General features: G+C 31.2%; 1 protein-coding gene across 1 annotated transcript in view; it reads left to right on the top strand.

The window, feature by feature from the left end:
- The window catches only part of LOC129217600 (WD repeat-containing protein 43-like), a 28,130-nt gene that overhangs the window by 3,111 nt on the left and 7,981 nt on the right, over positions 1-17,038 (top strand). The window contains exons 2-12 of the mRNA XM_054851926.1: positions 920-1,054; positions 2,413-2,534; positions 9,782-9,899; positions 10,008-10,117; positions 10,323-10,416; positions 11,176-11,240; positions 12,425-12,593; positions 12,674-12,760; positions 14,654-14,773; positions 16,668-16,811; positions 16,894-17,012. Coding sequence (XP_054707901.1) covers positions 920-1,054; positions 2,413-2,534; positions 9,782-9,899; positions 10,008-10,117; positions 10,323-10,416; positions 11,176-11,240; positions 12,425-12,593; positions 12,674-12,760; positions 14,654-14,773; positions 16,668-16,811; positions 16,894-17,012 — 1,283 coding nt within the window. The remainder of the gene's footprint in view (positions 1-919; positions 1,055-2,412; positions 2,535-9,781; positions 9,900-10,007; positions 10,118-10,322; positions 10,417-11,175; positions 11,241-12,424; positions 12,594-12,673; positions 12,761-14,653; positions 14,774-16,667; positions 16,812-16,893; positions 17,013-17,038) is intronic.

The raw sequence follows: 17,038 nt of genomic DNA, 5'->3' as shown, positions 1-17,038 counted from the left end.
AATTAGCATTCCACACACATCTGTGCAGTAATAAAACAGTAATTCATGCAATCGCTAACTGAAGGGTTCCAATAATGGAAAGTCGGTCTGAAGAGTTGACTGTTTTTTTGAGTGTTCCTAGTCTCTTTTTACTTACTTTTACAAAAAAGGAAGTATTGTATGCACAAAAAAAATTTCACTCAAAAATCGACATTAATTTCCATTTTACTCACCCCCGAATGAATGTTGAGGTTTTTTTTTTTTTTCGACCCGACCACACGTGGATAAGTGCCTAAGAACGTACACACGAAATATCAATTTTGACGATTCCCAAGTTAATTACAATGAGTTTTCTCGTGACGTTTGTATGTCGCATAACTCAAGAACGGTATGTCCTAAAAAGTTTAAATTTGGAACGTAGACTCCTAGTGGGGTCTAGTTGTGCACCTCCTCTTTTGGTTGCATTCGGGTGTTTCTAAAGGGGTCTTTTGCTTTTGCCCCTTTTGGGGGGGGGGAAATCATTGTTAATTTCGATGCAAGCTCAAGTGGTGTTATAGTTTGGCGGACACTTGGCAATATATCCCCAGTATTTTGGTCGCCAACTTGGCGACAAATTTGGAGTTTTTTCTTTTTTTTTTATTTTTTATAATCTGGTTTCAATTTGGCCACTGTTGGTGATATTTATAGAGTAAATTATTGAATCACATTAAAAATGCCAATAATGGGGAAATGACATTAAATTGGAGTAAAAGGAATTTATGTGATGCATAACATCAGCTCTTTTTTCATTTTTGATCCAAACAAGTAATAGAAGTGATTTGAAATCATTTCTGAAGTAACTTGTAAAAATTATTTCACTTTTAAGTTTATATGTTAATGAAATGCACTTTACAATATTCTGTTTATTGAATTTTAAATTTTAGTTGTATGTTGATTCTAGCATGGAAAGAAAAAAGCCAAAATATCCAAGGGGGATGCTCCTATGACATCAGATCTCCATCTTATTGCTATGGGAACTTTGACTGGTGATGTACTTCTTTACAGTTTTACGACTGCAGAACTGCATTCAGTTTTTGTAAGTATATTTATTCTTACTTAATATTTAACAATTAATTCACAAAATAAATAACCTTGTTATTTGAATTTTTAGTTTATTATATCTCTTCAAATGCAGAATGACAAGGCTGATTAATGATGAGGATGACTATCCATGACCATTTTATTTTAATTCTTTCAATATAATGTTTCAAAATATCCTTCCACACTTGTGGGCAAATTTCCGTTTTATCTTTACTAATAATAAAGCTGAAAATTTCTCTGTCTTGAGATCTAGATCTTTTCTGTCTGGATGTCCGGATCTCTCTCTGTCTAGATCTCTATGCCGTACATAGTGCCTAGACCATTCGGCTGATTTTCATGAAATTTGTCACAAAATTAGTTTGTAGCATAAGGATGTGCAGTTCGAAGTAATTTTTCGAAAATTTGATTTTGTTCTTTTGCTATTACAATTTTAAGAACATTTTGCCGAGCAAATTATCATAACGTGGACAATTAAATTACCATAGCGTGGAATCGTTACATGGGTGAGCAAATTGGTGAGAAATTCACCATCCACTATTTGTAAATATACAGGCAAACCAAATGACCTTTTAATTTTCTACTACGGGCAAAGCCGTGCGGGTACTACTAGTTGTTAATAAAGTTATATATTATTATTATGTTAATGATACATAAAACTTCAAATAATTAATTAGTTATTTGTACAATGTAGATGATTTATAAATAAACTTAGTAGCTCTTTTTTTTCCCCAATTTTTTTTTTCTTTATTAAAATTATAAGGTAATCTCAAAGCACCAAGCTACAGCTAGGGGGATAAAGAAAATTATTGATGTACGAAACATGCTGCAAAGTTAAAAATATGACAGAGTTGCAAAATATCTAAATTATCTCGGAACTATGAAAGGTGCCCATGTAAAAGTGTATTAACATTGTGATTTTTTTTTTTTTTGGCTGCAATATGGATTGCAATATTATCTGCAAAGAGTTCATAAATAAAGAAACAAATCGAATGTGATGTCTGCAGTTGTTTTTATGTTTATACATTATGCATTTGACATTTTTGTTTTCTAAAATGCGAAATTTTCAACTTATAATTAACATTAAATAATTAATTTTATACAAGATACAGTGAAGCACTGTTTATATGTTTTTGAAGGGACTGTATGAAAAAAGGGTATAAAGGAAAAAATGTATAATAGATATAGGTTAATGTGTATCTGACTCTGCAGAGACCAATTTAAGAAAACGTATGAAAGTGAAACGTATAAATGGTGCTCCACGGTATATATATATATTTTGCAATTAATTTCATTCTTTTGCTTATTATCGTTATAAATAATAGATAAAGAAATTTTACTTTAATATGTTTTTAGAAAAATGGACACAATGGAACTGTGAATGATCTTTGCTGGTTGATAGATGATGATTCTTTGTACAGTTGTTCAAGTGATCAGCATATTGTTATTTGGAGCTTATCTAGTGGGAAGATAAAAACGTGAGCTATAAATCAAAGATTGCTATATTTTTAGAGTGTTTTATTTTTGCACCACATGATCATGGGTTATGTATCTATATAAATGTGTATGTGTGCAGCATCAAAATTTATATGTAAAATTTTAAATCATGAAAGTCAAATGGTCTAAGAACAATGATTGTTGATAACGCATACAGTTTAACTTCGAATAAACGATACCAGATTCAATGACTTCCTCAATTTTATGATACATTTCACTGGTCCTGATTTGACTGCATTGAATGTCAATGCTCCTCGATTTAATTGTTGATTCAACAATTACTTTTTCCAGTCTCCTGACAATCGTTAAATCGGGGTTACACTGCATTTGAAAACTTTTTGTTTCATCCATCTAATCGAAAATATTCATTAAACACCATTTTTTCATTTCGATAAAAATTAAGTCTGTTTTCGACTTGGTTGTTTTCAATCGTTTGATTTTAGGTATTGCTATCCCTGAAACCTAAATTTTATATCCTTTTCCTTGCTTTGATTTGAAAAATACTTCCTCTGTTATTCAAAAAATTAGAAAGAAAAATTAATATTTTCCTCTTTTCTTCTGCTCACTTTTGGTGGAGATACCTAGCACCCCTACAATGGGATCATTTCCAAAATTTTAAAAGTATTTTTTTCTGAAAGAGCATGCTTAAAAACATAGGACCTGACCATTTTTTAAATAATTTGTTTAAGTTTAATATTTGAAAAAAATTACTTAAATTGGTGCCCTTTCATTGTTTACATTTCTTGCCGATGACATCACAAATGATAAAATGCCATTTTGTGTTGCCATTCACAGAGCAAAATATTTAATTTGCATCTTTATTCACGTGTATTGGCAACAATATGGTTGATAGCAAGCGTAGAGCACAATTTTAATTCACTACTTGATTATCATAAATTGGAAATGCGGGTACAAAGATGCGCCAAACAGCATCATTTGTGACATCATAAAGACCATGCCTTGTTTGAAAAATCAGACATTTTAAAAAAACATTAAAAGATAATTGTTGGGAAAATAAAAGAATTTTCTGGGTCCATGTTTTTTTTTTTTTTTTTTTTTTGCTTATTCTATCAATTTCAGTGACTGAAAGTACTACTTTTGACTGAAGGAAACAACCCCATTATTTTGGGGGGATGCTCAAGCACTGCAGCGCCTTCTAGAGTTTGCACCCCTGTGTTCATTGTTTTTCACTTTCATCTTTAAGGTATTTACTTCTTAAAAACGTGGTAAAACCAGCCGATTTTTCTCTGAACTTTCCGATTGCCACGTTCTGTAACAGATCTGTTCAATTAAAAGGGAAAACAAAGTTATGTCTCTTGTAAAATATTTTTTTCATCAAAAAAATTAGATCTTTTTCAAGGATAATAATCTCAAAAACCTGTCAAATTTTGTGTTCCCCTGAATCTGGGGTCCTAATTAGCAATTTTTTCTTTAAAAAAAATTTCATAAAATTCAATTAGTGTTGACACAAAATTAAATTTTCACAAAAGTCACAAAAAGGAAAGCTTGCAAAAATACCTGTAATAACCTGTGAACACTTATGTTTATCAAGCTATGAAATACAATATAACAGCAGGTTGCCTTTTCATCACAGGAATCTATTTCTGGACAAAGGTTTTCTTTAACCTTTTCTAAGCAGCATGATCTGCTGCTTTGAAGTTTCGAGTACAGTGCAGGGTTGTAGTTTTGGCCGGACAAAACTGATTTTATCCAAGCCACTGGCTAAAACCGGTTAAAACTACCCAAAACTGGATTTAAAAACCATAGAACTGGCCAAAACTAAATTACATGAAAATACACTTCTAATTTGTATGTATGTGAGAGATGTGTGTTTTGTAACTAATAAATCTGTTAGTTGGAAGTTTTTTAATTGAGCACAGCAATTTTAGTTAATTAAATATAATATTAGAGAAGTAATTTACATTATTATAACAATAGTAGTGAACAAATTTCAACTTTCTTCAAAATTAATTACTGAAATTTCTCACAATTAAAACAAAAGACACAAGGAATACAAAACAGCCTGTAACATAAGTATAGTAACTTTTCAGTAGTGTTGCTTTTTAATTTTCAAAAGTGTTTCCCCCTATACCTTTAGTTTTATTTAAAAAAAATGCCTATATATGTTTCCAAAAAAGTTTTTTTTTCTCTCATTAATTCTTCAAAATTACTTGAAATACTTTCAAAGACTTTGTACGTTTGTGTGTGAGAATTAAAACCTATCTATTCAGCTTACAATGTTTCACTCTATTATTTTTTTAATGTTACTGCATATTTTTCATTTAAACCTTATCTTCTAAACATGCTGTAATTTCTACAAACTGTAAAACATACTAGATAAATAATGAAAGATGATTGATTATGGTTTGTTTTTATTTATTTTTAATAAATTATTATTTGGTTTTCATTTAAAATTTGATGATTATCTAAGTGGCAAAACTGGATAAAACTGATTTTATCCCGGCTGATTTAAACCGGTTTTATCCACGGTTAAAACCACCACTGGCTGAAACTCTTACAACCCTGGTACAGTGTGGCTCTGATAGGTTAAGTTATAACCTTGACAATGTTTACTAATTTTTGAGGTTATAGTAAATCTCATAGTAGCCACTCTGGCTACCAGAGTCACAAAAACTGGTAGCCACTTTTGACTTTTGGCATTTTTTTTTTTTTAAATATATTCAGGGCAAAAAATAAATAACCTTTAAAGGAGTTGAATCTGAATTACCTTGCCAAGGTGGAGTCAACTGATATTTTAAAGTCTCAGGTTTAAAAGAGTTGTCGTAGCACAATATGATTTTTAACCGACGAAAAAACGGAGGAGGTTCTCAATTCGACACGTATATTTTTTTTTAATGTATGACCACGCATAACTTTTTACAGAACAGTCTGATTTTGATAATTCTTTTTTTATTGGAAAGGGTATACCCTGAAGTTGGTCTCATATAAATTTGGAGAAAAAATTCCTACCCAAAGGGTGGGAAAAGGGGGAGATTTGTTGTTCACTCACAGATTTTTAACCGACGAAAAAATGGAGGAGGTTCTCAATTCGACACGTATATATATTTTTTTTTTAATGTATGACCACGCATAACTTTTTACAGAACAGTCTGATTTTGATAATTCTTTTTTTATTGGAAAGGGTATACCCCGAAGGTGGTCCCATAAAAATTTTGAAAAAAAATTCCTACCCTAAGGGTGGGAAAAGGGGGTTGATTTGTTGTTCACTCACAGATTTTTAATGTATGACTACACATAACTTTTTACAAAATAGTCCGATTTTGATAATTCTTTTTTTATTGGAAAGGTTATACCCTGAAGTTGGTCTCATATAAATTTGGAGAAAAAATTCCTACCCAAAGGGTGGGAAAAGGGGGAGATTTGTTGTTCACTCACAGATTTTTTTATATATGACCACACATAACTTTTTACAGAATAGTCCGATTTAGAATATTCTTTTTTTTATTGGAAAGGGTATAGCCTGAAGTTGTTCCTATATAAATTTGAGGGAAAAAATCCTTCCCTAAGGATGGGGAAAGGGGGGCGATTAGTAGTTCACTCTAAGATTTTTTGATGCTGAATTGGGTATAACAAAAAAAAAAAAACCTCACGATGAATGAGATGCAGACTTGTATGTCTCTCGTGTGTACTCTCTTGAGCAGGTAAACGACAGTATCTGCAGAAATGAGTTTTCGAGATATTTGAAGAATTGTGCGCTGGATTCAGTACTATCAACTGTGAAATGTTGGAATTATATTTTAGCGGAAACCAAATAAGTTAATTTGTACAACTAAGCTAACGTACAAACAATGATGACAAAATGCAAAAAAAAAATAAAAATTGCAGTTATAGCCCTTTACCTGCACACGGCAGTGTAGACCTCTCAATCTCTGGTACTTGTGATTAGGGTTAGTTTTCAGTGCCAGTCGTCAAACATTTTTTATATTCAGGATTTGTATGAAAAAATAGGGCGAAGTTTAGTGATGGTGACATACTATTTTTAACCGACGAAAAAACGGAGGAGGTTCTCAAGTCGACACGTATATATTTTTTTTTTTAATGTATGACCACACATAACTTTTTACAGAATAGTCCGATTTTGAATATTCTTTTTTTATTAGAAAGGGTATAGCCTGAAGTAATTCCCCTATAAATTTGAGGGGAAAAATTCCTACCCTAAGGGGGGGGAGAGGGGTGATTAGTTGTTTACTCCAAGATTTTTTGATTCTGAGTTGGGTATTACAAAAAAAAAAAAAAAAAGCTCACAATGAATGAGCTTCAGACCTGTATGTCTCTCATGTGTACTGCCGTGGGCAGGTAAGCGGCAGTATCTGCAGAAATGAGTTTTCGAGATATTTGAAGAAATGTGTGTTGGATTCAGTAGTACTAACAATAAGAAAATGTTGGAGTTATATATTTTTTTCAGCGGAAACCAAATAAGTTAGTTTGTACAACAAAGCTAACGTACAATAGATGACAAAATGCAAATTCGTCAGCAATTTGTGTTATCGTAGAAATATCGATTACAGTAGGAAAATGCACACGAACATCTTTATACAGTGCATTATTCTTTAGGAGCCACTGCAATGCCACTTGAAGTTTACCTATATCAATTTGAAACTCCCTAGAATGTTCTAAATTTTCACGACTTTCTACTACGAGCACTAATCCAGTTTGATTAGGTTCAAGCGGAAGTTGTTCCTCCAGCTCGACCACATCCTGAGCAAAAAAGATTGCCTGCCCTTTGCACCAGTCTTGGCTCAAACGATTTTGAACTTTTATTATTTTAAGAAATGGCACTACTCTGCAAATAAAACGTTTCTCAATTTCCGATAACTCATCAATTTCTGTAGGTATTGCAGCTACCGACATTTTGTTCCAATAGGCCTGGGGTGGAGTTTTATGTTTTTTAATATTGTTTGAGCATCGTGAACAAGTAATTATATTACCTAAAGCTACCAGTTCGTTAGGCAAAATAGAGCCTAAATTTTTAGTTTGCAATTTCCTACGTTGCTGAGGATACAAATTTTTTTTGCATATTGAACACGACAAGTCAGCATAAACATTAATGGATTTCTTAAAGTTTTCTGCGTTACACTGGTTTCTTTGATCGCGAGCTGCTTGTCGCATGGCGCTCAGACGATTAGTTCTTTCCTCGGAAGATTTGTGAAGTACCACCATTGCTGAACAGTTACAAGCAGCATCCAAACGCAGCATACGTTCGTCCTCAATTTCATTTGAAACTCGCTCTCTTATCAGATCTAAACGACGAGCGCGTTGCTCTTCACTCTCATTTGAAAGTCGCTCTCTTATCAGATCTAAACGATGAGCGCGTTGCTCTTCACTCTCATTTGAAAGTCGCTCTCTTATCATATCTAAACGACGAGCGCGCTGCTTATCACTTTCTTGCAATAACCTATCGTTATTGTAGCTTCTCATTCTGGACAGTCTTTCCTCGTGCTGACCTAAACTCTCCTGTGAACGTGTTAATGTAATTCTCTTTCTGTTTGCTTCCAACCTTTTTTCTTTCTCATTAATAGATTCTTCTAAACATCTTTTCCTCATCCGAGCAGCATTTTTTGTAGGCCTACCTATGTTAGTATATAAAGCCTGCTTTTTTAAAATTATTTATGTAACACAACAGATAATTGTTAAAATACGATTATATATATATATATATATATATATATATATATATATATATATATATATATGTTAATAGCTAAAGTAAGGTAGGTAGCTATTTTAAAAGTAATCAAAAATTAAGCATACAGATTATAGCCACATTAGTAGCTTATAGCCACAAAAAATTATAAAATAAAAACTTTTTCACAAAAAAATTGAACCGCCGAAAAAACTGAAAAGCAAAAAATAATAAACCATTTTAATTAAACCTTAATAACTAAGTTCTTAAACTGATGTAAGTATACCTAAGTATATATTTTTGTAATAATTTAGAGTTTTTAATTAACCTTAATAACTCAGTTCTTAAATTAATGTAAGTATACCTAAGTAGTTTTGAGTCGGTGCCAAACAATAAATAAACAAAGATCCCTAAATTACCTAAATTTAAAGAAATAACCAAATAAAATTAGCAATGTAATGTGAAATGTCCGGCGATAAACATAAATGTTTCAAAAAATGCTCCCTTCACACGCCATCATTAAATCATGAATACTAGTAGATCGTATACAACAAAAAGTACCTCTCGTTGGAGCTTTGAAATCTTTGAGACCTCGCACGAGAGAGGCAAACAACCAATGAGAAAAATCTTCAGGATCATGTATGCAATTAACGGCTACAGTTGTTATGCCATACTTACGCTGAATAATACTATGACCCACAAAACCATTTATTTGAGCTTTTAACAAGATGAGAAATCCTTCTTCAGTATGATGAACAATGATATAAACATTTTGACTGTTGTATATGAGGCAAAAGCTCAGTAGCAGCCAAATACTCGACACGTGCTTCTTCGAGACCACTCGACGACGTTCGGGTTTAACTTCGTGAACGCTCGGCATTTTCCGGCGAAGGGGCGTGTCGCCATACGCCACCGCTGCGCCTCACGCTTTACAAAAATAATTAATTTGCTTGTTTGGCACCGACTCAAAACTATTTAGGTATACTTACATTAATTTAAGAACTGAGTTATTAAGGTTAATTAAAAACTCTAAATTATTACAAAAATATATACTTAGGTATACTTACATCAGTTTAAGAACTTAGTTATTAAGGTTTAATTAAAATGGTTTATTATTTTTTGCTTTTCAGTTTTTTCGGCGGTTCAATTTTTTTGTTAAAAAGTTTTTTTAACAAATAAAGAAACATATAGTCGGCGCTTTTGGGTACTAAGACTTGATTTTTTGGTAGCCCTTTTCAGTGAAATGGTTGCCCGACAGTGACTGGGGACCACTAATCTAGAGGTTTAGGTTACAGGAAAAGGTAATTGATGCCAAGTTGAGTTGGGTTACTTTTGTAGTAGTTTTGCAAAAGCATTCCAACTCAAATCTGCTCCAATGACGCATCCATTTCTCACTGAACTCATCTAAAAAAAAAGTAAATATTTTCGAGTCATAGCTCCACTTATCAAAGCCAGACTGTAATCTCCAGTGAAATTCCTGAAATAACTATACTTGTTGTTGTTTTTTATTTATTTATTTATTTATTTATTTATTTATTTATTTTTAATGATTAACAATAATTACTCTTGAATTTCCCTTTGCAGAAAATGGAAAGTAGAGAATAATCCAATTCATTCTATATGTGTGATCGATGATAGCAATTTGTTGTCAAGCAGTCATTCCATCAAGTGGTGGGATACGAAACAAAAAGTTGTCATTAAGGTTGAGTATTCCTTTATCATTATTTTAGAGTTATCATAACTGGTGTATCAAATTCTATTTTGAGTCTTGAAGAAAGATGAGTGATTCTTATTAAATCCTCTATTTTAGTCTTTCATTGGTCATGCCACTGAAGTGTTTAGAATGCTTCCTGTAAAATCCGAGAAATCTGGGAATTATTTTCTATCAGCTGCTATTGATGATAGAATTATTAATGCATGGTATGTATGCTGGTGTTTTGCAAAATGCTGTTTAAAGAAATACTTTATTTGTTTTATATCTTTTGCGAAGCTGATTGAATTATTGTTTTTAATTTAAGCTAAACACATTCATTGCAAATGTGTGCTCATGAAAACATTAAAAATTTAAAGATTTAGTAGTTCAACCATTTTGATTATGTATTAAGTTTTATAAATTTTACAATAGGCATTTAAGTGAAAATGGTAGCCAAAAACCAGTTGCCAAGTTCTTAACATCTGATGAACCTCAAAATATCAATTTAACCTGTAAAGAAAATAAGGTATGGTTTTTTTTTAGTTTTTTTATTGTTTTTATTATTAAGTTTGTTGAAAGCTTTTGTAAACATTTGTCTTGATGATGGTGTGTTGTATTTTATTTCAAAATTTTACTTTCTGTAAATGGATAGCGTATTTGACTGTACTATTGTTATTGTGTTACACTGAAATAATTACTACAATTACAATGTGTCGATTGTTTTTATTGAACACTAGCTTTATTAAAAAATAAGATCTGTGGATGAGGTTTCAATACTTTTGCTTCCTGTTAATACTCCAATAATTATGAAAATTGCAAGTTACTTTAAACTTTGGTAATTTAAATTAGCCCCTTTTTTTCATTTTACTAAAAAAATTTAGTTTGATTTTTAACTATTTTTAAATAAATGATTCAGTTGTTATTCAGTTATTAGTTTTGTTGTGATCTAAAATTTTAAAAATTCAAAACTTGTGGAATGAAATTGATTTTTATCATTATGCATAAGCAATTGAATCCAAAGGGATTTCTAGCTTGGTGGGAAAATATAGGTGCAGTAGAGCACTGAAAGTTAACTCAGTATTTTTAGGAGTGCTCTATTCTACTGGAAACAAGTTGCTTAAAATAAGAGGCCAAAGAAAGAAGTCATATAATTGGTTCCTAAACTGAAGCTATTCTACTACCATCTCTATAAAAACCATTCAACTAAAAGATCTTTTGAATGGTACTTTTGTGGTATTTATTTTATAGATTACTTTCAATATTTTAATGAAAATTGTTTTTTCAGCCCTTACTTATGTCTGTGGTTTCGAAAGATGGATCCTTACATTTGTTTGAACACATGTTGAATGGGTAATGTTTGTTTATTTATTATTTATTCGAGATCAATGTCAGTGATCCATTTTTATTCTTTTTTAATTCTTATGATGAATGCTAACCTAATCGCATAAAACAATCTTCTTGTCACTTAATGTGACTTTTTATCTATCAAGGGGCATACTAACTGAAATCAATGAGCAATACCAGCATTGCACACTGCTATCTTAATTTTTGTTAGCAAATGATGTTGATTGAGATCTGATACCAGAACAAAAAGAAGAAAATCAATAGATTTGTTGTTATTGGGAGAATGTGATATTTAGTATTTACCCTCGAGGAAATTGAAGTGTACCACTTATATGAGTTTCAGGTCTTAATGAGTAAGATTTTATAATGTAGAACAATGCAAAAAAAAAACATCTGTGAAAGAGCGTTTTTTGATGATGTAACTGAATGTCTAAAGCAGGATGCATTGGTAATTTAAATCATGAAGAAAAAAAACAAAGAGGGTGTTCGGTAATATTTTAAAAAACATATCAACTGTGAGTACTATTGCTCTTACATCAAGTCAAAACAATGCAACAGACTCTGGTGTGAGGAGTAAATCAATATTAAGTGGTTTGCCTGAAAAAATAAAAATTGAAATTGAAAAATGCTTTCTTTTTTTGCAGTCGTGCCTCTATAAATTGCTCAAAGCAAAGTGGAAAGGGCAAATAAAAATTCCATCATAACCGTAATTTTGCTGTAAAAGTATAAATAATACACCGTAAAACATGCTGTAACAAAGTAGCTTCAATTACCCCAATTGAAGCTACTATGTTACAGTCATAAATTTGTTATAATAAACGGGCGCTACTGTAAATTTTTTATTCTGCCAATAAATAATTCTTTTATAAACTATTCAAATAATGACTTAAGTGCTCTCATTTGACAATTTGCCCTGTTGTAAACTCTATTAATCCACTTTAAATTGAGTTAAGTTTACTCGACTTTACTTGCATGCAATTGTTTTAGGCTTCAAAATAATAGCATGTAATGTTATTTTTTGTGTTCCAAATTTGTTAAATTTTAAGTTTCTCAAGAACATCATTGGACTTTAATTTGCTAAAAATGAAACTTATTAAAATTTTTGATTTTAAGCTAAGCTGTTGAAACATGTTTTAATTTAAGCATAATGTACTTTAAAATATGTTCAACGAAAATTTCTTTTCATTTAGGCGAGTAAAAAGGCCACTAGAAGCAAAAGTTATTGTACAAGTTGGCACTAAATCTGACGAATTAGCGAAACCTCAACTTATGCCTATCTTAGCTGTTAATATAAGTGAAGGTATCAACTCTTGTCTCCTTATGTATGGATCATTTATAAAACCTATTTTTGAAAAGATAGTAAGTAAAATTTTATATTGCTACATTTTTACAGACATTTTTGTGGATTTTGACCATTGATAAATCTTTATCTTTCACAGGACTTATCAGATGCTCCTCGAAATCATTTTTTAGTGAGGCATAGTTCCTTATTTACATCAGACAATTTAGAAAGCAGTGTTTCAAAAGTAAGTATATAATTGTGCAATGCAAATAATTAAAACAGTTCTTCTTAAATGCAATCTAATTACATTGTTAACTTATGAAAAACAAATTAACTGAAATATTAGTGAAATTCAAAGTTTCAATGTTAAATTTAATTGTTGAGTTAATCCTAAATGTTTAGTCCCAATTTTCTCATTTCACTTATTAACATTTCTATTTTTTTATTTGCTCATTTGTATAACTGGTATCCACAGGGACCAGGTTTAAATCTTGAATATAAAACTAGGAAAATCTTATGATTTATCAAGAACCTTAAAACACCCTACTTGGAGAAAAAAATATAGGATGCTTCATTTTTATTTCAATTTTCAAGTGGGAATATTTTATTTCTGTTGTAAATATTTTTGTGTTAACATTTATGCTTTGTAGTTCGGAGAAGAAAAGAAAGAAAAGGTCTTTTGCAGCAATCTGAATCTGGCCTTGATGACAAAATATACCAAAAGTTATTAGAATAATTATGAATTAAATACAATGAAAAAAATGTTTCTTAAGTATGCCATTCTGCACTTTACTTCATAATTTCAAGCTTGATATTAATAGATACACTTTAAAGGTTACATTGATTTCATCATGAAATATTTTTGAAAACGTCTCCAAAAATTTTTATTTTGCTACTTTTAGCCATGGAAAGTAATTGTATGTCTCAAAATTCATATTTAGGATCTCAAAGAAATCTTATGATAGTATTTTGCCATAAGTTAAAAAGAGATAAACATTGCTTTTTTATATTTATTGAACAAATTGCTTTTTGTTGCTTTTTTGTCAATTTTTTTTTAAAAATGTGTCACCAGCACTTTGCTTCATGATTCATTTGCGAAATTGAAATTGTAAGTTGTCATAATTAGTCTTGTATTATCTAAACTTAAAGTTATAAGAATTACATAAATTACTGATCACATAAGTACAAATAGAACTTAGAAAGTACACATATAGACTTACTATTATTATTATTATTTGCTGAGTTTAAATTTGAGTTGTAACACTCTCTGCAAGTTGAATGGGTTTGAAAGTATGATAACCCCTTGTCATATCCTGCTAGTTGACAACAAAAGTGTGTGATCTGTCCGAAAACGCTATATATAACTGTTGTCATAAAAAGTAATGATTCGACTATTGTACAAGATGATGACATATGCACCAACAAAAAGATTATTTTATTGTTGCATTACGACGATTTTCTATGTAAGAAGAAAAGAAAATTAGTTTACCAATTCTTGTTTTAAATTTAAGAAAAAATAATTTAAAATATTTCTAATGCTTTATGGTTTGATACAGATCGAAAGTTTCAGCTTGAACTGAAATGAATTTGATGTATGGAAAAAGTGCTAGTTTTTTCATAGAATTAGAAAAAAAATAACTTTGAATGTGGGACATTTTATTTGATTTTCTACAATGTTAATATAAAGCAACTTTTTTTAGATATAATTTCTTAGGAGACAAAAGAAAAAGGTGATATATCTGAATGAGAGATATAACAAGGGGTTACTGTATAATTAGATTTTGGACTTTGATAAATGTATTCATCCTCGAAATAATTAAAATTCACCCCTTTTCCAATCCACTACCTTCACAAAATGTTTACTCTCTAGTATTGTCTGTTATATGATTTCATCAGTTTAATGAGTGTCTGCATACGCATAGAAAGTTAATATTAGATGAAATTATTATTTCTGGTTTTTGTTTTCTTGTTTGTAATTGGTCATAGTAAAACTATAATCAAGTTGACAAACTTTGATTTTGTAGCATGGCAGTGTTTCACTTGAATTGATTGTTACAAATCTTAGGCTAATGTAAAGATATCAACTTGCATTTTATGTTTTAATAGTTTAAGTGTAAATAATGGTTTGTTTTTTCAGATTAAAAAGACTGATAAATCAGGCAGAGTCAAAGTTCTTGCCCCTGGTCACATGATGACAGATGGAGCTTCACAGAGCATTTCTAGAAAACGAAAAAAAGAAGACAAAAATATCTCTGATGTAAGTGTCCATATTTAAAATATTTGAATTCAGGATACCTATTATTTGAAAAGACTTCATTTCCAGATCTTTGTTTAGTATAGACAGTAACAAGTGCATATCCAAAACAGAGGGTGGTGCAAGCCCCAGGCGGGGGGGGGGGGATTCCCCCAAATTTTGGAAACACTGCAATTGTGCATAAGTGAATGTAATTTGTTGTTTCCTTTATAAAATTCACTGTCATACCCTTCGATCCCACCCCCCTCTGGAAAATTCTGAAATGACGGGCCTGAAGGAGGCACTTTTCTAAACATTTGATGATTTTGGTGTCAGTACAAGACGTTGCTGTAGTAACATTCTTATGCAATTTAAAAAAAAGTTAATTTGAATTTTGACATCTTGAATTCAAATTATGTTTTTCGCAATCACGTGTTTTTTTGCGTATGTGTGTGTAGGTGTTTTTGTCTGTGTGCAGGCGCATGTGTGGGTATGTGTGAGTGTGTGTTTGCGTCTGTGTGCAGGCATGAGTGTGTGGGTATGTGTGTTTGTGTATAAGTGTGTGTGGGTATGTGTGTAAGTGTGTAGGCATGCATTTGTGTATGTATGCATATAGGATATGGATGCAACCTGGAGACTGTTTTCGTTAGAGGAGCAGCATCGTGAGGAGCCGGTCGACAGGTGGTGCTGGCAGAGGGAGGCGGCAGACTTAGACAAAATGAAAAGCTTTCTGCGAACACAAATCTTAACTGGAAAATTTTCTGCAAATAATTATTTTGCCTAGCTCACCCTTGAATAAAGAATTAAATTTATATTCTAATATGAAAGAGACAAACAAAAGTACTTTAAATCATTTATTTATTTATTTTTTACAATAACATATAGTTTGTTTATTTTTCACCAACTGAAGAAAACTGCCAGAACCATTATTTTTTCACACATGTGCTTTAAAAAGCTTTTGAAGAAAGGTTTTAAGAGAAATAAATTGGGAATTTTTAAAAAATTCCCTTAAAAATTGTTTTTTTATTTTTATTAATGTTAGCAGTTTGAAAAATATTTCTGCAGAGCCAAAAACTTTCTGCGAACGCCGTTCGCCTATATTATGCAAGACTGGGAGGCGGGGGGAAAATAAAATGATAGCACGCCAAAAAACAGTCAAATGAGAACAATAAGCAATCGTGATTGCTCAAAAAAAAAAAAAAAAAGCTTTTTGTAGGGAGTTTGTTCAAAAGCAAGTTTTTGGCTATGCATTTATCTTAAGTTACTATTATATTTGTAACGGCAACCCAATCAAACAGAAAACACCAATAACTTACCCTTTTCAATGAGCTCCGAGGGAGTAAATATTCACTTTCAAAATTGGTTACCATAGCTCAACCTATCGATTTGTTTCGAAATTAAAGTAACCGTAAATTGATCAAGTTTATTCATTCATTTGATTTTATTTTAAATAATTGATTAAATTTTTCTATTTTGGAAGCAGAGGCAGCTGCCCTCCCTCGCCCCCTCTGAATACACTCATAGACAGTAGGGTGGTCTAAAATGATATGTAGAAAATAGAAGTATTTGTCTCCACATTACTGCCTTCGTTCCACCAAGCAAAATAAATTAGCAAACCAAAATTTGAAAATATTTAGGGGCTGCAATGAAATGAAAGCTGTAAACTTTAATTTTTTGTTTTGTAAAAGTCTTTGAATCCAATCAATCAACTATTGCATGCTCTCTTCAAAGACTAAAAGAAATCTTATTAAGAAAAAATACTAGGTAGAACCTGAGGGGGGGGGAATGTACATGCTCTAGTGTTTGACACAGCAGCTGCCAGTACATGTTTGCATGAATGTTTCAATAACATGAATTTTAATGCAATGAACTTGAAAAATAGTTTTATATTTTCATATTGTTACATATTTTTTACTAGCTGCCCATGGAAGAACGACTAAAGGCTTTGGCCTTGAGTAAAATTCCAGAGAGTATAGAAGAAACAGAATCTACAGTTACTTTTGACAGTATGGTACATCTTCTTCTACAGGGTCTTCAAAGTAAAGATAATAATATGCTCAATGTAAGTGCAATTTTTCTATATTCCAAAAATTGTATCATGCCTTTATGAAATTCTTAATTGAAAAAAATATACTGTTTTTCAGTCGGTTCTACAATCAAGTGATGAACAGATAATACATAATACTGTTCAAAGGCTTCCATTACAATCTATCTTCTTACTTTTGAAAGAATTGCATGAAAGATTAAATAAACAAGAACCCAGGTAATCTTCTTCTTCTTTTTTTTTTT

Source organism: Uloborus diversus, chromosome 2 (assembly GCF_026930045.1).
Source record: "Uloborus diversus isolate 005 chromosome 2, Udiv.v.3.1, whole genome shotgun sequence".
Lineage (NCBI taxonomy): Eukaryota > Metazoa > Arthropoda > Arachnida > Araneae > Uloboridae > Uloborus > Uloborus diversus.
The sequence above is the reverse complement of the archived record's forward strand: the minus strand, read 5'-3'. Positions and strand labels throughout refer to the sequence as shown.